Source organism: Aphis gossypii, chromosome X (assembly GCF_020184175.1).
Source record: "Aphis gossypii isolate Hap1 chromosome X, ASM2018417v2, whole genome shotgun sequence".
Taxonomy (NCBI): domain Eukaryota; kingdom Metazoa; phylum Arthropoda; class Insecta; order Hemiptera; family Aphididae; genus Aphis; species Aphis gossypii.
Window position 1 is genome coordinate 11,733,310 of NC_065533.1, and position 25,959 is coordinate 11,759,268.

General features: G+C 28.1%; 2 protein-coding genes across 8 annotated transcripts in view; one reads left to right on the forward strand and one right to left on the reverse strand.

Moving 5' to 3' along the window:
* Positions 1-19,977, forward strand: part of LOC114130002 (galactosylgalactosylxylosylprotein 3-beta-glucuronosyltransferase S-like) — a 42,395-nt gene extending 22,418 nt beyond the window's left edge. For both annotated transcript variants that reach the window (XM_027994878.2, XM_027994879.2), the window contains exons 2-7: positions 8,466-9,258; positions 16,499-16,793; positions 17,685-17,959; positions 18,116-18,322; positions 18,979-19,120; positions 19,198-19,977. In XM_027994878.2, coding sequence (XP_027850679.2) covers positions 8,740-9,258; positions 16,499-16,793; positions 17,685-17,959; positions 18,116-18,322; positions 18,979-19,120; positions 19,198-19,244 — 1,485 coding nt within the window. In that variant the 5' untranslated portion in view covers positions 8,466-8,739 and the 3' untranslated portion in view covers positions 19,245-19,977. The remainder of the gene's footprint in view (positions 1-8,465; positions 9,259-16,498; positions 16,794-17,684; positions 17,960-18,115; positions 18,323-18,978; positions 19,121-19,197) is intronic.
* Positions 19,577-25,066, reverse strand: LOC114130003 (cytosolic 5'-nucleotidase 3). Of its 6 annotated transcripts, none has more exons than XM_050205786.1 (9): positions 24,971-25,065; positions 23,227-23,408; positions 23,047-23,165; positions 22,844-22,942; positions 22,694-22,763; positions 21,462-21,684; positions 20,153-20,411; positions 19,971-20,093; positions 19,577-19,885 (listed from the first exon to the last, which is right to left on the reverse strand). In XM_050205786.1, exons 3-9 carry the CDS (start codon positions 23,062-23,064, stop codon positions 19,745-19,747), a joined length of 933 nt encoding a protein of 310 aa, XP_050061743.1. In that variant the 5' UTR covers positions 23,065-23,165; positions 23,227-23,408; positions 24,971-25,065; the 3' UTR covers positions 19,577-19,744. The 6 variants fall into 6 exon arrangements, with proteins under 6 accessions (XP_050061743.1, XP_050061742.1, XP_050061745.1 ...); XM_050205785.1 differs by lacking the exon at positions 24,971-25,065 and adding an exon at positions 23,678-23,925; XM_050205788.1 differs by lacking the exon at positions 23,227-23,408 and having other exon boundaries at positions 24,971-25,066.
* Between the last annotated feature and the right edge of the window lie 893 nt (positions 25,067-25,959).

A 25,959-nucleotide genomic window follows, 5' to 3' on the forward strand; every position in this document is an offset into this window, starting at 1 on the left:
TTTACATCAAAAAGTAACAATTTTAGCTGAATTTTAAAAACGTGAGAAAATAGGAGACCCTGCAACGTATAATTGTACAAATATAGATGAATAGTCATATAGATTGACATAAAATTATGGTAGATAAAACATTAACGGTAGATAGTATGTTTTGTACGAGTACCAAAACACTATTAACATTTGGGTATGTACTTAATATTTAGATTTAAATATAATAATATATTGCGGAAACAGCGTTTATTCGTTACTCATGATATACCTACCATTAAAGTGGTGCTGCACTATAACGATAGTACATATAGTACCTTTAAATATTATAATACAGGATATGTTATCATAATTTAATAATAGTAATATACTCGTATAATACTTTATATATAAATATATTAGATTGTAACGTAATCAGGTGATTGAGAACATTTGTCGACTACCCACTGCTGTGCCACTACAGAGAAATTTTCCTTAAATCGATGTTATACTCGTAAATTGTACGATAACTTTCACAGCAGCATAAAGCTCTGCAGTTCGTGGATGTTAACTTTTTTAACTTCGATCGAAAAATTTATTTTTAACCTAATATTATAATATTGTACTTGAATGTTTAATGACAATTTTATCGGAGATAATCAAAAAGAGAATTATAGACGTACCTATTTTAATTATTAGCCATGCATTCGCATTTCGCACAATGCTAACTTACAAAGTTATACCTAACTAGTATACTTATTTTTTCATACGTGTATTTCTTTTTAATACATTTTTAAGTGTATGAATACACTACAACCTATTTTTGTCAATTTAGGGAAAAAATTATTTTATTTTATTATGATAATTTAAAATTATAATTTGTAAAACTTTGCCTCCTTACACTATTCGACAATCAAATCATTAAATACGTATACATTAATCAGTAAAATAAATGAAATAAGTATTAAAATTTCATTTTATCGTTTCAGAATAAATAAATAAAGTCATTCGGCTATTATTTTTTATTTTATTTTTTTGAAATCTAGTACATACATCATCTTTATACATCTGTCTACCGGAATTATTGTTAAATCTTAACGTATCGATGAATTGACGCAATATTATTTCATAAAAAAATATATTTTAGCTCAGCTATTACGAAAGTTTGCAATTATAATAAAACACTATTAAGACAATACCGTGAGTATTAAATATATTTTATTTAATGATGTCTTGTCATTCGCAACCCGGTGGCGGTCTTCCATCACCATCCTTACACTGCAGCACATTATAATATTATGTTGCACGACACAGTGGATTGCAGTATATATAATAACACCTCTGCACACATATAATGTTAGATTATATGGGTTGTCGCGTGGCGTGTTATTATTTTTGGCCGCGTTTCTACAGTTTATTATTATGTTTTGTTTTAAACGACATATTATAATTTATAATGTATATATTTAATTTTACCATGAAAACGTTAAAGACGATGATCTTTCCCGAGAAAATTGTTTATCGCACCACATGACGTGGATTTTTTATTTTATATATTTTATAAACTTGAATCTTCTGCACAATTATTACTTATTAGTATTTCCGTTTAAATATTCATAAAAATTAGTGCCTTTTTAATTTTTTTTTTTTTTTTTTTAATAAGACAGTTTTATAAAAAATATTATGTAATATTAAAATTTAAAATTATAAGCTGTATGAGTTATTAAAAGCAGTATACACATTTTCATAGTCTCGAATTTGAATATAAATTGCTTTAAATACTATGACTAGAAAATGGTATATCATAAATATTTGGTGAGCATTTCAAGTATTTACAGTTATTACTAATTAATTTTTGAATTATCTACAATAAAATAAATTTTGTTAAAAAATTGTGTTGGTAAATATTCCGTTTTTTTGTTATATATTTTTTTAATTTTTTCTATTTTTATTGAAAATTACTGAAAAATTCCCATTAAATAGGTATCAACTTAATACTTGAACCAATCGCTATGTAAAAAAAAATTATACATATCATAATTATAAAATAAATAGATACATTTATCAGTTTATCACTGCTTAGAATATAAATCAAGTAGCAATACGCGAATGACTATTAAATATTTTATCTTGAAATAACATGTCTTACTGTTTTTTACGTTTTCAGTTCTGTTGAGTAGCCTTAAATTATGTAGACATTTTTTTCTTAATGTATATTGTATATTTTATACTTTATGTTACACAAATTTAGTATATTTATCTGTAGCATTCGTTACCATTAAGATAACAAAATTAATAATTTAGTGATCAAACTAAATTAATTAATTGACTTGTGATGTTTTCATTCGTTCGTGACTGCGCTTACGTCAATATTAATATATGACAGTGTTTCATAGTATAGATTTGATTTATCTAATTTGGCCATAATCATCGACGTATATAAATTATAAATTAAGCAAAGAAGGAATTTTATATTTTGTTATTTATATGAAAAGTCAAAATTATTAGGTTTGTTTGATAAATTTTCTCAGGTGGTACATTTGCACTCCTTTCCCCTTTCCGGACGTCACTGCGCCCATACTATTGATACAAAACTTTCATCATTTATCGTCTTCGCTGCGCAATTGTTAGAGTAAAATTACGAGTGTTCAACCCCTAACAGGATGGTTTTTATTGTTTTTAATATCCACTTTATTAGAATTTATCCACCGTCAAGACAAGTATATGCTGTGCTAAAAACGATGATACGTATACCTAATACATTACTACTATAGTCTACAGTGCTATTAGTTATTACAGGCACGCACGCACACCCACATACACACACACACACACATACACATACACATAATAAATACAATAAATTCTTACAATTTCCTTTACAACGTTACAATAATGTTATATAGCTATGGAATTGCCGGTTTATTGGTATTTGGTGGCATGGCTAGCATTGCAATACCATATGAATTGCTGTGTAGGTGCACTACAGCTGGCGTTAGCGAACAGATTTACGATTGAAACGTCAGACCAAACAAAACAAACAATTTAATTACATATTGTATACAAACTGAACTCCGCGTCAATCCATTCGACTAGAATTTAAATGAAATAACCTATGAGAAGACGATTATTATAAATGTCCGTTTTTGTTGATTGTTAACTATTTAAGTTATAATTAAAATTTGATTGCGCATAATAATTTCCTTCGAGTTGAGTAGATGACCTACAAGTCACATTGGAAAGTAGGTATCATAGTACTTAATACTTACCAAACATCGTAATAATATTTTAGTTATTTTATTACGTAAATAAATAAAAACTTAAATAGGTATATTTATCAATATTGTATATTATAGGTATTATAATATAAAACACTATGAAGGAGTTATGGTAGGATAATCAGTTTCTAAATAATAAATCAAATATACTGAAAATAATTAATTAATTATCACAATTCTATTGAGGATCAAAGAATTAATATTTTAATAACATGACAAAATGGCTGATTTGGAGTTGTATGTTTCTTTAAGTAAAATTTGTTTAAAAATTAAAACAAAGTTTTTTTCGGTAAAAACATTAAGCTTGTACTAAAACTAAACTATACCTACCTTAAAATATGATTTTTTTTTTTTTAATAGCGTTATATCCACTAATTCTTCTGACCAGCATTCCTGTATGATCCATTACACTTAACTAGGTTGTTGAAAGCCACTTGCAGCTACTGATTAGTTCTAATAACAATATTATGTATAGGCCGCAGCCCGTAGGCAAAGACAAACCCACGAATTCATTATTTATTACAACGTGATTATGACGTATACCCATATATCAATTACACATGTCCGTAAAAACTATAAACTGAAACAACGAAAATCGAAAACCTATTACCAGCACCGGAAGCTCGCCAGATCAATCGCCACAGCACAATATATTATTGTTATTGCTTTTTGTATAGTTATAAATGTATTGTGTGTTATCCTTTGAGGAAATAAATCGTGTGTTTTTTTGATGTGTTTAAGACTGTACATGAATTATGAATGTTTGATTATATTGCATGGGAATGCTTTGATATTATAATTTATAGTAACCACTATTGTTATTACTATTATGAAATATGAAGAAAGATGAACAATTATTACAAAAATTGTCAATAATATTTTGATAATTTTTGTTAACAAAACATATTTAAATTACAGTTGGTGTTTACTGTTTAATATAAAATGCCTTTATCGCATTGTGTATCAAGTGATCCCAACTGAAAATCGAGGTTTCTAATGTTTGACTGTTTTTCATTACTATATATAAATTACGCTTCTCTGTAGAAATTCTACTGTATAGTTGTATAAATGAGAAATGTGCTTCGTGAAATCAAAGTCTAATCTTATACATACTCTCAAGTTACGAATACGGAATATTACTTATATAGTCTTATGTACATCAAAATAACAACGGAGGCGTAATTTTGAGAGACTGTGTTTTTTTCTTCTTATTTTCTCAAAAACATTCGATTTTAATTTTTAACGTATCAGGAATTTTGTGCCAATTGATAGCACATCACACATGGAAGAGGTGGTGAAAATGTTAAAATTACATTACTGGGTACTTAAATTGATAAAAAAGAATATTAGTGTAAATTTGTGTGATATATCTGTGTATAGGCAATCTTATACCTATGTGCACAATGCACATGAAGTAAATTTTTTAAATTTTACATCTCAAATAGAGGCTTACATAAAGATGTATTGGCTTACGAAAAACGAATATATTAATTTTGTTCGTATAAGACTGCTAAATTTGGTTACATCAAATAGTCATTATGAATACATAATTCTATACCTATATTTTATACTTGGTAAAACCCATCCAAATAACTTTGTTAAAAATATGAGTAGCTTACATTTTAACGGGTATAGCTTAAGACGGAGTGAATTCACTGACATTAATTTATTTGACGCACGGATATATAATTAATAAATATGGGTAATATACGATTACAAACGGACCTTTTCCGGTAACACGATTGCGAATGTTTTTACCTGAATTTAATTTTGCGGTGTTGTCAGATTTGGTATCAATAACAAATTTTTAAATAATAATTTTAAAAATAATCAAATAGTATCTAATAAAATAAGGGTTTTTTGCTATTGCGCCGCATTTTATATTTAAGAAAAACTGGAAATTTCTACTAAGGAAAAAATTTAAAAAAAAGTAAAAATGTAGAAAAAAATTTTTAAAAACTATTATTTTGAATGTATTATATTTATATTATTATATTATCGTCACTTCAAAAAAAAAATCAAAAATTTCAGTGGTCTATAATAACTCAAAAAAAGTTGAAATATTTTAAAAATTTATCTGTGTATATATAACACTAATATAAACATTTGGTGAAAATTTCAAGTATTTACAGAGATTAGTTTTTGAGTTACAACCATATAAAAAATCGATTTGGTAGAAAACTGGTTTTGCGTAAAAATTCTCGTTTTTCCGTCACTTTTTTTTTGTTTTTCTTGATTTTTTTGAAAATTTTAGTTTCGACCTCTATAATGCATTTTGCATTGATATTTATACAACGAAAATTGTTTTGATTTATCAACATTTTAAATATTACATATTATTTTGTATAATTTTGTTTTAGTTTGTAACGAAGAGTTGTTGTTTTAATTGTATTATTATTACCAATAGTTTATAGTTAAAATAAAAAAAATGTTTATAATAGATAATAATTAATAAATGTTAAAAATAAATACATTTTAAATATTCAGAAATTATAAACTTGGCAACGTAGTCTAAAAAACGTTCGCAATCGTTCGTTTTTCGGCTAAAAAAAACAAATTCTTTGATAAGCGTCATTCGTTCGCAATCGTGCTAATAAAATTTTGTCAATAGATTCAACTAAACCCGTAGTGTCATAGGTAATTATTAATTATTACTTAATTTTTACTTTTCATCGCATAAATGTTGAATATAGTTTATTTACTTTAAACTATCATTTTTTTTTTATACTTTCATTGCTACCCTTGCTCATTAATGGTTACAGAAAATAAAATAGTTATTATAATTGGATATAAATAATTTTAGACCTATGTTTTATATTTGGTCAAAAATTGAAACCAAATAATTGTGTTAAAAATCTGTACAATTTACATTTAATAGAGTTTAAGAAGGGATAAATCCATGGACATTTAATTTGTCACGGACATTGCCGTGTAGTAACTTGGTAGCAACTTTATATAGTATAATACTATAATATGTATAGTGCTCTCGTATATATAAAAATAAAACTCGTGTTTTCAATTGTTAATATGTAATTGTGAGTGTATAGCGAATTATAGAGCAAGAAACGACGATTACATCAAGACGTATTTAATTAAAGTTTTAGACGTGCTCTGTGTCGCTGTATATTACATTAGTACCTACATTATATATTATAATTATACTTGCGTTATATATTATATTATTTTTCAATCTGGAGGTTAAACGCTCTACTATGTTACAGTATTCAGTACACAATTCACATGATTTTCTAGATTTTTTTAGCTACTACTGCGCATATACCATATTATTGTTTTTTTTTTTTATGAAACAACATAAAAAAATTAATTAGAAACGTTTGACAAACAAAAGTTGAAACCCCTCACATGTATAATGTTATTATAGGGTTTTATATTTTAAAATAAAACTCTCGTAAATATACACAAAACAAAATGTTTTACTTCAGGGCACTTATGAAACTCAATGCCTCTTTTGAGAATGGATGAAGGGTTGCTATACACATACTTAAAAGAAGACAAACAACTTTTTTATTTTTATGGGAAAAATCGTATCGCTTTTTTACAACCAACCACCTGTTTCAACATCATATTTTTCCGTTACATAAAATACACAAATATAATGGTTAACAGTCTATAAATCTCTATACAACATACACGTATAAAGTAAAAAATATCTAAATGTTACAAATCGGTATGACTAATGATTTATTGACAGAATAATCGATTAACAATAAATTATCACAAAAAAAAAAAAAAAAATTAACACATTCGTTAATTATAGTGGTCACTGAGCCGGAAAAATAATTGATAAATAGATTTTGCTGTTAATCTATACTTGATTATTTTATCAATTATCAAAACGACATATTTTATACTATATAATTATATTATTTTAATAATTGAATATATTTATTGGATAATTAGCCATGCTGAAACATTATCTGAACGTTTAGTTATTTGAAACCGATATTTTCTTGGCCAAACTGGGACTTATGGCATCTCTAGGTTGGTGTCCATTAAACAGTGTTAAACAAGTACAAATTAAATTAGTAGTACAAATTAAATTAGTATAAATGCTTGTATTTTTGCAATTAAAAAAAAAAAGTTACTTTTTACCAAAATGTTTTATTATGTTTCGTGATGACCTAAAATGTCTGTATATAAAATTATATTTTACAAATTTTGTTTATTTTATATGTACATTTGTACTAAAATGCTTATACTTCGACATAAATAAAACGCGTTTACGCAGTCTGAGTAGAACTCGCTTTTTTTATTTGCAGTTTTGACGTGATACCTTATAAAATTGAATTGTGATTTGTGACAATATTTCTGAAGGCAAGACGCTACGTATTTTTTTCATTATTCCCAATATAACGTTCATTATATTGTTTAGAAGTAGCGAAAATGTCAACATTTTTAAATGACCTTTAAATTTAAAAAAAAAACCCGCAGCTTCTTGCCCTCAGAAAAATTGTCACAATTCAATTTTATTTTAGGTATATTTACTCAAGAACCAAAATCGAGCGAGTTTTACTCATTCTTCGTAAACGCGTTTTGTCTGTGTCGTACGTGGTAAGACGGAGACAACACATGTGGGTATGACGTCTTCTTAATAATAACATGCATACCATTCATGCGTTTGGTTTGTTCAAACTTTTACACCACTTACAATAACAATTATACTTCGTTTTTAAATTCCCGCCTACAACTAGACAATATAAGTACGTCAATGTATCACATCTTAAGAATGAACTCGTACAGATTTACCACCCCAGTTCTAAGTTACCGCAAAGGCGATCGCCCACCCCGACCTGCCCTAAACACCGTGGGTCTCAATATGTGTAATCTACGAGTATTGTATACACAATTGGCCGTGATAAAACGTATAACATCGATTTGATAATAATTGTTCATAGAATTTTCGAGGTGCGTACGCTTAGACCACGCGAGAGCTTGTTTATACGCGTATTGTGGAACACACGAAACGACGTTCCCCTCCACCGAATTTACAGCCCGAGTGCGTACTTGACCTAGAAATGGTCGTGACGTGACGCATCGATATTATAGGTAGCATCGCATAGTGCAGTTTAAGTTTGAATACAAGTGACGGTGATATAATATAGGTACCTATACGCACTATCGGCGATTACCGTCTGCAGTATACCGCCAATGTTCTCGCGCACCATCGTATACCAAGGTTCTGATATCCACGTGTTCTAGGTGAGGAATCGTTTGTGCGCCAGCAGTACGCGGCGCGGTGATCGTCCGACAGTCATGTCACCGCCGCCGTCGCCGCTCTTCAATCGCCGACAACCACCGCAGTACGCCTCCCGCAACGACGACGACGGTGCAGACGACCGCAGCCGCAGTTGTTTCGATCACTCCGGCCCGTTTTCCGGTACCTCGCGCGTCTTCGCCGGTCAACAGTCTTCTTCCGGCGCAGCTCCGATAACTTCCGGTTCGCCGCGCCGATGACGGCGTCGTCGTCATCGTCATGACCGACCGCCGGTACAGCGGCAGCTGCGGAAGCAGCAGCAGCAGCAGCAGCAGCAGCAACTACAGCGGCTTCGGCCACGGTTACAGCGGTAACAACGGTTACAGGTGCGGCATCAAAACGCAACTGCACGCGCCGTCGTCGGGCCGATGCAACAACCACCACAACAACAACAACAACTACAACAACAACAATAGCATTTGCAAGACCGGCGTCGCCCGACCGACGACGGCCGCCATGCACGTGAAGAAGAGGTGGAAGACCGCCGCGGTCATGTTGCTGGCTGTGGCCACCGTGTCCACGGTGACCGCGGCGTTTTACTTCAATTACGCGGCGACCGCGTGTTGCGCGGTGGCCCCGCAGTCGTCAGCGTCGCTGCTCCGAGAACCGTCCAATACCGCGGTCGCGGACGGCGGTCCTAACCGGTCCAAGTCGGTCGGCTTCTCGGCACTGCGCAGCACGTCCAAGCTGTACGCCGTGTGCGAAATCCGCGATCGTCTACGCAGCCCCGCCGACCGGGTAAGTACCGCATCACGATTATTCATAATAATTCCCAGCTCGATTACGTACCTAATACGTAACGTTACGTAAGGTTACACCTATACGGTTTTATACGCGATAACGTATAGTTGACATTGGTCTTTGATTGTTTTTGCGGTTAGTCATTTTACCCGTCGTGTTTTCATCGTCGGTTATAATATTGTTATTTATTATACTATATTATGTTCATTCGTCGAGTTCGAGTATTTTATTTGTGTCCGTGTTTCGTGTCGTGTTTTTTTTTTTTTTTTTTTATCGTATTTTGCAAATTTCATAATTATTGTCTATCGTACCTATTATGTAAATAGGAACGAATGCATTTTAGCTCCCAAGCGATTTTTTGGAATATTTTTTTCTAAATGTGTGTTTTTTTTCTATTTTTAATTTGATGGTGTTTTCAAAAAAAAGCTGGTCAAATTTATTTTGGTATTTTACAAGTTATGATAAAAAAAACTTCAAAATGCTCAATTTTTTCAAACATCGTGTTTTTGAATTAAAAATACAAAAAATTTAAGTTTCTAGAATTTTTTTTTTAGAAATGTTTATATGGTAATTTAATTTAATTTTCTTATATATTATTAATTATTAGGTATGTTTCAACCAAGTAAAATCATTTTTATGGAGTTGGGAATGAGAAAATTAGCTGTGGAATTTGAGAGCAAAAAATAATAATTTTAGTTGATTTGTTTGAATAGATGGGCTTCTTAAAATTATACTTAGTTCTAAGAATTCGAATGACTAAACTAAGGCAAAGAGGAATAAAATTGATTCAGAATAATATTAAAATCGTCTATTTTAATAATATCTATATTCACCACTCCTTGTGGTTTTAATGGGGGTAATTGATCATAATAATGATATTCTTTATAGAACATAGACTACGAAAAAACCTCAAGAGTGGGCCCCGTAGACGTCTAGTTAAAACATTACATAATTTTCAAAATATCTAAACATAATAATCATTTTATAATGATTAAAATTTGAAGAAAGAAACCGGACAGATAATGAACGATCGTATCATTTTCTTTCTAAAAATGAAAACCACCGACACCGATTTTAAGTCACCGATAGGAAGACCATTATATTAAAAAAAAATACACATTTAGAGGACTAGATCAATCTAAAGTAAACAAAGCTGGTCGCTTTCAGTCGACTTTCAAGGTCGAGAAACGAAAAAGAAGTGACGGTCGTCTTAAAACGAAATAATATGTACTGTAGACACTAGACAGGTGGAAAAAATGAATAACTTATCATTGTAGTTATTTGTGGCTTATTGTAGTTATATAACTATATAATAAGGTGTGCGAATTGTCAAGCAGATTCTATCTATAGCGGACAGTATATAGTTATTGTCTTGACTTTGGGCTTTCTCGACGAAAACGGTGTGTCGCTATAGTGTTATTTCTGCGGTAACAATACATACAATTATATAACTCACAAATTATACAAATGATAAACAATAATATGTATAGGCATAATCATCATCATCAATCATTATTATTTGCATTGGATGTGACAAACAAAAAAATAATGTTTTATATTTATCTACAAATTAATGGAGTTTTGTCGAACGAGAATCATAAAATCTACTACAGTACCTATATTATAGTCTATAGATACCCATACCTATACTTATTTATTCATTCCAGAGTACAACTGAGCCGGTTTCTCTCTACTGGTATACATTTATATACTAGAAATGTACGTCAATAGTTGAATTTTAAGCAAATAATTCACGAATAATACGTATTCCGACGACTAAAGCGTATTTGACAAATACGCCTATATTTGCGTAGTGTTCTTACTGCTGGTTAAGTAATTACAAATATTGAGAGGGAGGGTTATATGTAAAAGTAATTAGACAATAAAATTGTAAATAATCCGAAAACAACATTTTTACTATTTATTATAAATTGAAAAAAAAATGCTACACTATTAAAAAAAGACTCATTTAACTACATCTATCTAGTACCTAAATAAATGATTATAAACTATTGTATCTAACATAATCAAATTACCAATCTTGTTTATGTATGCAATTGTTTTTTGAATAATGATAAGAAACTTTTAATGTATTTCGTCGTATATTACTCTATATTATTCATATAAATATATAATATGTATACGCACATTGTGTAATAAGTATAATATAGACCTACCTTAGTAAGTATTTAGAAAATTTAATAATACTCGTAAATACGCTCACGTAACGCAGCTAATTGTTGTAAAAAATATTTACAAGTATAATAACTGTAACCTAAGTCCTAACCAACTAATATTTGCTTTTGTGGCTTTACCTAATGTTAGGCCACGCTGAGTGTATAGATAGTGGTTACAATTAAAGAGTTTGGTGAATAATATTAATAATAAATGTTATGAAGTGATGTGTACATTGAGATGACGCTACATCCGCATGATATTTTATCTCCGTTTCACAAACATACAACATAAACAATTTTCCTTCGAAAGAACCAATTTTGGTCCAATTGTGTATTGTTAACTTTAGTATTAGAGTAAATTAAGTGTCAAATTTAAAAGTAAGAATATTATCTGTAATTAAGCTCTAATGTTGTTTTTCGTATATTTGATATATTTGAGTAATATGACATGTACATACTGTCGTATTTGACTACGCGACCGGACGTCTTGATTGGAATTCGTAAATCCAGCGAATTCCACTAGGATTTTGGACATCGAGACCCCTTGTCACTATATCAAGCCAGTTGGTCGAGTACGCAAGGTCTACCTGACAGAACCTCTTAAACAAAAATTTCCTAAACCTTCTAACAAACGGATTACATCACGCCGGTACACATCACTAGCTTTTTTCGATGTATTTTATTTTTTAAGTAAGATTTGAGTGTTGTAAATATTACAATTGAAAAACCATAAACTCACCTTTAACTTTTACAATATAGGTCAATTCAAAAAACCAACAACATAAAATTGGTTTTACTGATTAGTCTGAACGTAAATTTGCTATGTTGTATATTTTGTAAGACGAAGACAACATATTATATGTTGTCTAAAATAATATTTTGCGTATGATTTGGTAAATGAACAATATTATACATACAAATATACATTAGATTTTTGATACAAATACTTAATTATATCTTCATAGTGAAAAAGTAGTTACACTGTATATAGTATAGCTATTGAGTTTACCTCGTCAGTCATTGAATAGATTACTGTAGCAGGTAATGGATGTGTTAAATGTTAATTCAATTTTTAAACGATAAAAAAACGATTTTTAGTGAAGACAGAGTCTCAGTTTAATTTTTATTTTGTCATTCCTCCAATCAGAGAAAATACACAAAAATATAGATTATAGACATATTCTTTATCCCTGTCTTAACGTTATACTAATTAACAATTATTGACCACATTGGCGTATACATGACTTTATATAATTACTTACTGGCTACTGTTAAAAATTAATATTAACATATTAACATTCAATAAATATAATAGTTGATATAAATCTCGTTAAATTATATGCATATATTTATTAGTAAAAAATATTTATTTACCCATTATAGCTGTATAATATATTTTATAGATTACGTTAGTAGTCATGACTTTTTAGTGCACTAAAAATAAGAAATAATAAAAAAATTAAATTAAGATAATATTTTATTTATTTTTCAAAAATAAAACGCAAAATTATAATTAAGCCACTTGAAACTTACTTTAATTGTTAGTTGTTACTAAGAAAAATTTTGAGTCAGAAAGACTATTATATTCAATTATCACTTTATCAACTGTTTATTTTATATTTTAATATTACGAAACCTTAGAAGTGTCACTAATGAGTGGCTTCTTTAATCATAACAATCACATCATTGACCAAACACTCTAATTATATATTTAAGTATATATAATTTATAACTTAATTTCACTTTAATATATAAACAGAGAAATTCTATTTTTTTTTTTTTATTATATAATATTTATTAATATTTATTTTCATTTATATTTAATACCTAGTTAGATACTAGATAGTACCTCTATTGGCTTTATTACTACTATAAATATTAAAGGAATTTGACCTCGGATGTGTTTTCTTTCAAAATATACATATTTTTGAAGGATTTTGAAGAAGTTTAAATTTAATAAAATAGAAAAATCATTTTCAAGTAAATTTTACCAATTCAAATTTTAAATTCGTTTATAGGAACGAAGAATTCAATATTTTTCGATAAAAACCAAAAAGTCTAAAAATTAATTAGGTCGCTTTTTTTCAATTAAAATTTTTTTTTATAAAATCCATATTGTGTGGTACCATCGATTTTCCTGTATGGCTACACTATTTCTATTGAACTTAGGATACCAATGGTCCTACTGTGATTTTCAATCACCAGCAGTTATTATGATGTATATTTTTGTAACAACTTACATAACTATGGGATAGTAAAATAAGGTTAAAAATAAAAATACCTTAAATACCTACTGTACCTATATAATAATTAATAAATATTAATTAAGTACTAATTATTGGTATATTTAATTTTTTTTTTTCCATTTATTATTATCTATAATATTTGTTTATTTATAAGACTTTAATTAGTATTTTTTTGCCAGAACGTAGAATTTAATAGTTTTATAAAAATATACATTTTTTATCGAGATTTTTATTAGGTTGTTTATTGAGTATTTTTAATTACTTCGATGATTTGGAGTCTTATTCATGGTCACCATAGAATTATTTACTATGGGTAATATTAAATATATTATACATAATTATTAAATATTAGTTAATTATTAACATTATAGCATTAAAAATTGTACATATAAATAAAACTTGTATATTTAATTTTTAACTTGATAAAACAAAAAAATCTTTTCCAATCATCAAATATGGCCAGTTTAAATTATATTAATAATAGAATAGGTAACAAAAAGTTACAATGGTATGATTAGTTGGGATAATCTAGTAAGCATTTTAATATAAAGCCATAAATTGACTGATGTTGGGAAGATTTCATTATTTAAATATAAAAAAAAAAAAAATACAATACAATAGTCATAATAGTAAAGAAGTATCTAATTGTTTATTATTATTATTATTTTTTTTTAATGAAAGAATACCAATAATATTAGATTGTTATTTGTTATATTTCAGTAAAAAATAAAAAATATTAATAGTACTTGTCGGTCATGAAAGAAAAACTAACAAAAATAAACTGATAGTAAAAAAAAAATTTAAAGAATCTTTCGATGACTTTTTTTACATTACTCGTTATGATGCTCTAGTTCTTATGAAAATGTTATACTGAGAAAAAAAAAGTAAAAGTTATAGTTAGATGATTACAATTGATGAGCTATTAAATATAACAAAAAAACGTAGATAACTCAAAAATCTATAAAAAAAAAAAAAAGCCAAGTCAAAAGTTATCTATCAGAAATTATGTTAAAACCCCAAATTTAATTGAAACTGAAATAAATTCTGAAAATTCCTGTTTCCTTTAATTTTTGGTTGTATATTATATATTTATATCATTAAAATTAATACATTTATCGCTCCGCTCAGAACTGAAAATAAATTTTAAAACAAAAAGTATCGTTAAATATTATAGTTTTTTTTAAACAAGTCATTAATAATATAATATGTATAATAATTATAGATATGTATTATATAAAATAGAAATATTTAATTATAACTACCAATTAATCATAATGATCGGAACTAAATAATATAGTAGGTATTCTGTAATATTTCAATATTATAATATTTATAAGTTTGGTTGTACTATAACTATTTACTGTACAAATTAAGCACCTATTGGTTATTACTTATTACTTATTAGTAATAGACAAACAAGTATGTACACCAATTAACTGACAACTTAATACATAATATAAACTATGTTTAATATTTATAAATACATTTGTAAAAAAAATAACCAATTTCAAACTATTTTCATCAATAAAATATTTATTTGAAAATCATAATTTTTATTATGAAAAAAAACATTAAATAATTAATAATATACGTGTTTTTTAAATTATTTATTTAGAAACCTGAGTAGAAACTAAAGTTACTAGACGTTTCTTGGGTGATTTATCACTTACCACATAAGATTTTAAGTAATTTTAAGTCTTTAAATAGTCTATAATAATGATTTTCTAATATCCATCTAGGTAAAATTTTAAGTAAATACAAAAGAATTTTAACAACTTGAAAAATATCCTTACTAATAACTATTGTATATTTCTTTGGCAATTATTTTATTCATTTATTATTTATTACGTATAATAAATAATTATAAATACAAATATATTATAGTAAATAAAATTGTATTTTAACGATCGTATATCGAAAACACTCATTAAAATATTATACATAAAATATCTACCCATCACAAAATTCACTTCAAATTGAGATTTAATTATTTAATTCTCCGGTATTCAACAATGACTAACTAAAATTATTATTAGGATTTAAAACCAAACGTTTCTAAGGAGTTCAATGGAAAAAATGTTTTGTTCGTGCGTAACGTGTTTCTTGCGAATATTTGCGTAGTAATAGATCATAAGTGTGTGTACGCCGTACAATACCTATAGTATAAATTAAATAATGAAGATCTCCCTCACGTTACCGCACAATATGTCAATAACGTGATACAGGAATAAAGTACTTATTATTTTGTTTTTATTTTTGTCTTATAAACCATAAGTATATATATAACTGAAGTACCTACAAACACGGTGTATAGGTACGAAATATCTACAACGAGATATTACTCGTTGAACTTAAATTATTATTATTTTTTAAGGCATTGCTCTTTTGTATAACATAGTTAAATGTTAACATTTCTTAAATCAGTCAATTGATGTATTGTATTCAGCGATCATAAAAATATCAAGAATCTAGGACAGTAGTAATGCCTATACGTTTGGCGTTACTTAGTTATTATTCTGAAAAAAATATTTTGAAAAGTTGTCATTTTTTCGCAGTATCTAGGTACCTCAGAGCTAGAACTCATAAGTCCAGATGGGTTTTATATATAAGCAGTTTTATTTTAAAATGTGTACGTATACCTTTGTGTACCTAATGGTGTGCTTATACCTACTGTTTATAGTATACGTAGGCAATCTTTTTAGTTTTTGTCTTTGTGTTGGAAGGTCGAGGTTAGACGTAATAAAAGTCCTAAGTACATTATTGTTTGGGATCTGTGACAATGGTAATAATCATTTATTTGTTTTATGTTTGCAGGACAGATTTAGCCGTTATCGGCGACAAACAGTTGACAGCACGAGCAGTACCGTCAATAAAATCCAGGAAAATAAACACAATAACAATGGGGAGAGTGACACTGCCCGTGACGGTGACAAGGGAAACGATACTACTCTTATTTATTTCATTACGCCTACGTATCCACGACGAGAGCAAATTGCCGAGCTCACCAGATTAGGTCAGACACTAATGCATGTCTCCCGACTTTATTGGATAGTAGCTGACGACCGACCCGACTGCAGTCTCCAAATAATGAACCTACTACCAGATTTCAGTGAGAATAATGTTCAATAATAATATGTTTCTACTGTCCTAGCTACTAGTCACTAGAATAGGGTTACTCTTGTCATTGCACTTACATTTGTTTTTCAACTGGTCATGGCCAGTATGGTCTGAATAGACTTCAACCCGGTTGTCAAATTTAGATGGGGATCGAAAAAATATAAATTTTAGCGTCTGAAGTAGGTAATTCTCTTACAAATCATATATCTCAGTTACTTGTATTCTTTAAAGAAAAAATTAAACAAAACAATATTTCAATGTCAACCACCAAAATTCAAAATAGTTATAACATGTATTCCACTATACGCAGTAATATTAGTAAAATTCAATTCTTAAATTCATGAATTTATAACTTTTATTTATATAATTTTATAGACAGTTCAAAGTATTATTTTATTAATAACCTGGAACTGAACTTTCAAATCTTGAAAATGTATACAATTATTAAAAATTTAAATTAAATTTAGGTGCTGGTTAGATTTTAAAGTACCTAATTAATTACTAGACTACTAGAGTATAGGTGCCCAGTACTTGCATATTTTTATTTAGGTACCTATAATAAGAATCCACAAATAAATTAATATTAATATAATAAATATTTGTGATGAATATAGTTTTTGTTTAATTTAAAACCAGAAAATAAACACAATAATTGATAGTTGTAGGTATGTATGTATGTATGATGTACCTATTGTACCTAGTACATTAATATACTTTTTATGAACCAGCCCTATAACCTAAATATGAAGTGGCCTAGTGGATATTTTTACTACCTGCTCAGTCAATCTCTGTAATCAATATTAATACTTATAAAACTTGCAGAACTAAAAATAATATTGCATATTACTAAATTTTCACTTATTATGATTTATCATTTTTACAGGCATTCCTTACACATATATTGCTAGCCCTATGCCAGCAATATATAAACGCGACCCCGACGCCATGCCCCGTGGTGTTTCCAACCGTAGAGCTGCTCTCAACTGGATAAGACTGAATCACAACATTAATGACTCGAACGCTGTCATTTATTTTGGTGATGATGACAACACGTTCCATCTGGATCTTTTTAAGGAAATACGTACCACTAAGAAAATATCAATGTTCCCGGTTGGTTTGGTCGGGGAGTATGGTGTTAGTTCACCGATTATTGATAAAGTTAGTTAATCATTATTTCTCAAACACATTAGCTATAGAGTATAGACTACACAATTAACCAAATATGTAAATATTTACAATTGTACATATTGTATCTTGTATAAAATAAGTATATGTAGTAGACTTAATTACTTATTAATCCTTTATGGTGTTTAGGGAAAAGTAGTTGGCTTTTTCGATAGTTGGCCAGCAAAAAGAAAATTTCCTGTGGACATGGCTGGATTTGCTATTAATGTTCAACTTTTATTCAAATATCCTTATGCAACTATGCCATATAAGGCAGGTTTCGAAGAAGATCGTTTTCTCTCAGCACTGGCTATTCGATTAGACGAAATTGAACCAAAGGCAGAAAATTGTACAAAGGTATGTATAAATGATAAATTACATATTAATTACTTAATATAAGTTTATTTTAGATGTTTAATTAATTTAGCGCTTGCAATAATAGTTTACAAAAATTGTATATATTTTTAATTTATTTTGAATTTAAATGTACCTATTGAATGATTTAAAATGATTATCTTACATTTTACAGTAAGCTAACATTTAAAAACAATTACATTAAATACATTTATTGCAAAATATAAGCTATTGAATATTTATTATATTATATAGTTAGATACTTGTTTATTTTTATTTAATAACAACTTTCAAATGTTTACTAATTGTTTATATTTTTCTATCCGTTTATATTATTTATTAATTTTTATTTCAACATCAAATTTCGTTTTTATTTTTAATTTTGAACCAAAGTAAGTTTTATAAGGTTTATGATTTATGCTACCTGCCTACTCATATTATATACTTCATTTGAAAAGTAATTTTTACAATCCATGGGAGTGTATAATGACTGAAACATTGTTGTATTTTATTAACGGTATAAAAATATTAAGTATGAAATATGCCATTTTAGTTTGTTAGTTCATTACAGTTTGATTATTTAAAATTATTTAACTTTTGTTATATTATTAATATTATCATTTATCACATATGAAATAATCACTACGTATATAACACAGATTTTGGTTTGGCACACTCAAACAGCAAAGAAACCCAAGCCAATAGTCATGGTCAAATCCAAAGCATCATTGCCTGGTTCACTTGCTACTCTACTCGATCAAGTAACTATGTTAGGTATTGGTGGAGTGAGCGAAACCACAGGTAGGTTAAAATAGTAGTATACAATTTTTAGTTTTTTAGTATTAATTCCATTAATAATTGTGTTTAATTTGTTTCAGGTGTTCGCAGTTATATGACAAAAAATGGTAATATTTTTAGAGTATGACCTAATATAACCTCATTTTCTTTTAATATTTGTATAAAGTGTTTTATTAGATAAAACGTAGTATAATTTTTAGTATAAATTATTATTATTATAAGATTTTATTTTATTTCTTTTAATTTGTATTGTTACTTATAATATTTTTGTTTTCATTTATATATTTTGTTGTTGTTGAAGTCATTATATTATAATATTGTTCATGTTTTTTTTTTTTTTTTTTAATGAGTGAGTAATTTGGATACTATAAATTAAAAATTTTAAATTTCAACACAAAATAATTTTATTTGATTGCCAAATTATAGCTTCATTACTTTAAAATTTAAATAATGAATCTATTCAATGATTATTATTTTAGTTTATTTTCTAAGATAAATGTTATAACAGATTAGTTTCAGTATTTTATATATATATATATATATATATGTAAAATGTAAATAATATACATGTAATTTGATTTTTATATCTTATATCTTTAGTAATTGCCACTTTGTTGTCTCTTTGTATTATCTTTTATTTGATGGTGTTGATATTTCTCCAATAATTTCATCCAACACATAATTTAGCAACCCCATTGTTTGATCTTGAACCAAAACTATGTCAAAAGCAAGTTTATATTGTTGCAAATAACCATCCTCGTGTTCCATCTGTAATTAATGTAATATATTCATATTATGTTAAAAATGAATATTTATTCAAATAATTTATATTATACAAAATATATGCTATTACCAAATCAGCATTTAAAAAACCTATGCGTAATACGGTATCGTATGGGATACCACCATCCATGTTTGCATCTCCTAATGAATCACCTAAAAGGATAACATTGGACCTTCCGCTCAAAATTGTATCCTGAAAATAAAAAAAAATTTTATATTTCACAAGTAATTATTATTTTTTGTCACTTTTACATTTTGATGCGTTTCAATGTATGTATGTTCATTTTTGTTAAATACATGTATGAGTTTTTCTCCTTTAAATCCTTCAATCTTGGATAAGCCATTACTATCTTTAGACATTTTTAAAAAATTTGATACAACTGTTACATTCTCAGTTAACAAATTTTCATGCATTAGTATCAGTTCAACAACATCACCAATGCCAGCGGATAAAACAATAATAGGTATTTTTTTACAAAATAATTTGTTAAATGCTTCAGTACTACCATCTCTAAAAAAAAAAAAAAAACAAATACTATTAAAGATATCAATTATCAATTGAAATAGAACATCTATATTTATTTATTTATTTGTTTTTATTTATTTAAGTTTTAAATGGGCCAGGCCCAATTACATACATAATAATAACATTCGATCTTAACAGTAATATACCAGAAGAAAAAAAATGAAAGAGAAAAAACAATGGTGTACAATATAAATTATAATATAATATACTCATAACTATGAATTAACAAGTAAGAAATTTTAATAATTTTTGAATGAGTTTAAGTTTGATGATATGATCATATCGATATTTAATTCATTTATAGTTTTCATGATTCTATGATGGGGAGTATTGCTCGCATAATTAGTTACTTCTGTTATAAGATAAGTGTTTTTTGATCGAGAGTTACGAGTTTGGGCATGGAAGGAGAAATGACTTAAGAACTCAGAACAGTCAATATTTCTTGTAAAAAGTTCTTATATGTTCTATGTGTCCTATGACAGTTAATACCTTATACTTTATAATATGTCTTGTACTTTAAAATAGATAAAATTTAAAAATATTCACTATTAAAAAAAGAAATAGGTTTTATTTTAATTTATACATTAGATCAAACATCTATACATTTAATATTGATCTCAGACCTAGTATTTTAGCTATGTAACGTTTCTATCAATGATGGTCCGAAAAAAAAGTTTGTATAGCATCAAACATATCTAATATTATTCATATAAAAGAAAATAATTGATTAATATTAAGCATCAATTAAATAAATTGTTAAATATAACAATGGCTTAGAAAATAATGATAATAATACCATAAAACATTTAATTAAATATACACTTTATATTATAATTTATGATTAATAAATTTGGTGAAATTAAATAACTTACAAGGTACTATATGCAACTTAAAAGTAAAAAAATATTTAATCATTAATTATTAATAATGTTATAAAATATAATACTAGTCACCATCAAATTTGTTAAAAAACAAATAAATAACTTCCTTGAATATCATGAATTATTTTCATTACAACTAATGATTTAAAAATACCTTAGATGAAGGTCAGCTTTCTCAATAGATTTTTTAATATCTTCATATTGGAAACACAGGCCTTTTAACAAAAGTTCACTCTGTTGCCACCATTCTTCAATAAATGGTAACTTTTGTGCAACTGTCATTTGTGTGTTGTCTTCGATTGGTCTATATTTTTGTAATAGTGTTAGTGCTTTTTTTTTGTAATCTTCTGATAAACTATCACATGCTTCAAATACACCTATAAAATATAAAATTGTCATTAGCTTAATTTGTTCTTATACATAATTAATATTGATTAAGTATTAATTTTACTATATGAAATAATTTATTGTATTGCATTTAGCTACCAAAAACATCTTAAAATTATTCATTAGTGGTTAGTTATTCTTATTACTGTGAACTATGACTTAAAAACAGGTAAATAATTGATTAAGTGTTTGTTTTTTTGTGCATTTTATTTTCCAAACCTTTGAACTATTAATGATTATAAATTACAATATAATTTATGATTAAATTAAACATTACTTTAATGATATCAAATAGTAATAATAATTAAATAATGTATCATATTACTATTGAAAAAAAGTTGATAAATAAATATTTCCAAAATAATATACAAATAATTTAACATTTTTAGAGCGCTCACTTGCTGGACAAAATATGGTTTGTATAATATTTCAGATAGCAACGAGTTCCAGAATTAGATAATATGTTAACATCATAAAAATACATAAGATTTTGTTTCTACGATTATATTAATATACTGAAGTATAAAATACCTTAAATTAATGCATACATGATTTTATATTTTAAGCTATACATTTTCAGGATTACTACGATTTGACAATTATTTAAATTTGGGTTTCTCAGAAATAATATAGTAGTTATAAAATATTACATTTTAAAAATAACTTATAATTGATACCAATAACCAATAATGATTTAGTACATATCAATTACATTACTCCAGTTGTTAATCAATTTTATCTTATTTTAATTTTATTTCATACTTAATAACATTTACTTAAATGTTCACTTTTATAATTAAAAGCATTCAATTTAAAATTAAGTAATGAAATTAGAATTTGTAGCAAAATACATAAATTATTTGACATTTGTAAACTATATAACCTCAAAAATGTACTAAAATTCAAAAAAAACAGTAGATAAAAAGAAAGTCCAAATACTTATAATATTAATTGTGAAGAAATATTTAATAATATATTAGTTTTCAACATTCAACTTACTAAAACTACTCATAGTTTGTTTGTTGTTGTATTGTGAAGTAGATATGGTTCGATCGAAATCTGATATTATCTAGAAATACATAAAAGTACACAATTAATATTTAACACATAGTATTAGTAGGTATATAATATAACATAAAACATTATTACTTGTAATTTGTCTGGACCACCCGCCACCAGTTGTTCGATTTTTGCATTGACATCATTTTCACATCTGATATGAACTGTGGAGGCAAATCTTTGTTTTATCTAGGTAGAGAAATACAAATATTATAAAAAATGTATTAATTGTACATAAGTTTTTTACCTACAACACAGTCAATATAACCAGATTAAAAATACATATAACATACCTCATCAACGAACTTCATGGTTGAACGGGTAAGTGAAATAATGACGAAAGAGTTCGCACGGCACGTACCTTAATCGGTCTAGTGAACCTTGGGAGCACTTACACGACAATCAATTACAACTGCAACAATTAAAACACTATGAGAAGGGTATAAGCAACAAGTGTACAATGTCCGTCCTACAAAATGAATATAAAAAAACTTGGTCAGAACTCGGCCGTGTGAAACCGCGGAGGTGGAGGCAGTGAGTTGTAGTCAGTGACGAGAAATCTTCAGCGAATGACAGGAGTCGCGGCGATCGGATGTTCGACAGGACGACTTACGGCCTTTTGGTAACACGACGTCGATGTCGGAACCGTCAATGTCTATTAAAATGTATGAGTGGCCGATAATAAATATTAATGCGAGTAGGTACGTTGTAGTCAGAAGTAATCGCAAGACACGGTCGTCACGTAGGAGAAAAATGACGGAGCAAATTAAACCATAGAATTATCTAATAAGATTAACGCCAGCGGTCACCGGTACACCATCGGCCGGCAGATAAGACGACGAGATTGTGGCAATGTGTGTACGTGGCTATAATATCCTACAACAATCTAATAACTAATTAGAATAATATTAAGATAGGTAATACCTGTATGAAAAATAATAAATTTGAGTAGTATTATAATCGTCGTCCTCGTCGCTGCTTCGTACAAAACACAATACGTAGTACTGAAGCACGGTTGTGGTTATCCGTTAAGAACAGTGGCAAAGATAATAATACGTATGTGGGATTGTCTAACGTCTTGGACGACGGCTATCCCTTCCAAAACTCAACAAATCCCCGTCAAAGAATACCCATACGAGCGGGATACAGGTATTTTAAATTGATAATTGTAAAAAAAATATCGATAAAAGCCCCTCTCTCGGAGAATTTCGGCTACCTACCTATTTGACATTATTCAAATTATTGTTTGATTAATATTGTGTATATTATTGTGTAATTGTATCAATAACATGTGACAATCAACTGCCGCGCTATCCAAATAATAACAATAAATCGTTGGGTGTTTTATTAATTGGAATCATTGTTGCGACCGCGACAGCATCGGAATATTCTGAATCGCCAGTCATCACTTCGACACGACATAAATTATCAGAAATTTGTACAATGCGCTTTGAACTTGGCATTTATATTTAATTTACCTATTTTATCGACAGCCGCGTTATCAACATTCGAAACGTGCATGTCGCGGATGACGTCCTTGCTATTGTCCGCGAAAATAATTTACGGTGAATGAACTTGTCTTTTTTCGCAGCAATAAATAAAAAAAAAATAATAATGTGAAATAAACTACCACTTAGTGTCACTTATAAACACAGTGAATCAACAATATGAAGGTGCATTTTTAATAGAATAAGATAAGATAATAATATGATGAATAATTGTGATCGGTTACCTATAATTTTTAGGTACCTACTACAGATTAAGACAATATATCGAGTACCAGCTATGCCTGAATCCGTAACCTAGACAAATCGTCTTAAAATATTCCATGATGGCATGATCTATATATTTTAAAAATTGTCAGTATTAAATAGGAGCAAACCGTACGATTGCGCGCGATATGTATTTTTTTTTACTCCTCATAGTAACATTGTCAAATATATAGGAGTCCGGTAAATCCTACGTACGTTTACTATTTTAGATTATTAAATTATGACTTATTATTGCCATAGAAAATAGATGTTACTAGACAAACTTCCCATCACTAAGATGTAATCGGTTACAATATTTTAGAATTTAAAATTTAGAACATACTTTTATATTGGATCAGAATAATTACTATTTTTACTTTATAAACTCTCATCTATAGGTACGTGTACGAATATACTCAACTATAATTATTAATCGCGCATGATGTGTCTATAGGTTTATACCTACCTATTGGCTATTTACTGTCACTCGAGTGTTCGTGTTTCAGCCATGTCGGTCTACGTATGTTTTTCACGGAGTTAACATTTTAGATTAATTATTGTTTAAAATGGAAAATGAAATATGCCATAGAAGTTCGAAAAGCGCATAGTGATTTGTTAGTAGCCGTGTACACATAATAATTTGATATAAGAGAAAAAGACATCGGACAGAAATATGTTAGATGGAGGTCCCGTAAAAAAACACTGTATGTCTACAGTGTCAATTGAAAACACTATTCTAGAATAAATTATAGTGAACATAAACCACCCAGTAGGTTCAATTAAGTGTAATTTGTTCACTTTTTTAAATTATTTACATTTGAGTAAAAATGGATTTGTATCTATTAGAAAAAATTTTAGTATTAAAAATATTTACGAAATAATTAAATTTTTTAATAAACGATTAGGCAACGTTGCATGCAATTTTACGAGCAGTCGTATGCCTTTGAAATAGACAAAACTCAAAATCGTGTTCTTTGTTATTCCGGCATTGAGCACAATCGTATACACATTACACAAGAAGGTAAAGAGCGCGCAATCGTACTCTGCCGTTAAATAACACAATTTTTATGGAGGTCAATTGCTGTTCGCAAGCAGTATTTTTTTAGCGGGGACCAATTTTGTTAAAAACAAAACCAATATAACACACGGTTGTGTGTTAAAAATCTTACTAAATTCATATAGTTACATAGGTAGGTACTCAACGATTTACCCAAATAACCGCGATACCTACCTATAATATACGTATAAGGCCTACGGTTGTAAATTGTATATAATCGCCGTATAAATGTGGAGGTACCCATAATATTCTGCTACTGTGTATAATATCCTGATATTGGCTAGTTGTATCGTTATTTTCTCTCCTCGGTTTAATCAAAATTCAAAATACATGCGAATTGTGAAATAAATATTGAATACCTACTGAATAACATCCAATTCCTACATAATTGCCATTAA

What these genes read in the sequence shown, in the direction of transcription:
- LOC114130003 (XM_050205788.1), bottom strand. An exon ending in ACAAACTATGAGTAGTTTTA is followed by an intron (nt 21,685 to 22,693) that starts GTAAGTTGAATG and finishes TATATTTTATAG; the next exon opens with GTGTATTTGAAGCATGTGAT. An exon ending in AAAGCTGACCTTCATCTAAG is followed by an intron (nt 20,412 to 21,461) that starts GTATTTTTAAAT and finishes TTTTTTTTTTAG; the next exon opens with AGATGGTAGTACTGAAGCAT.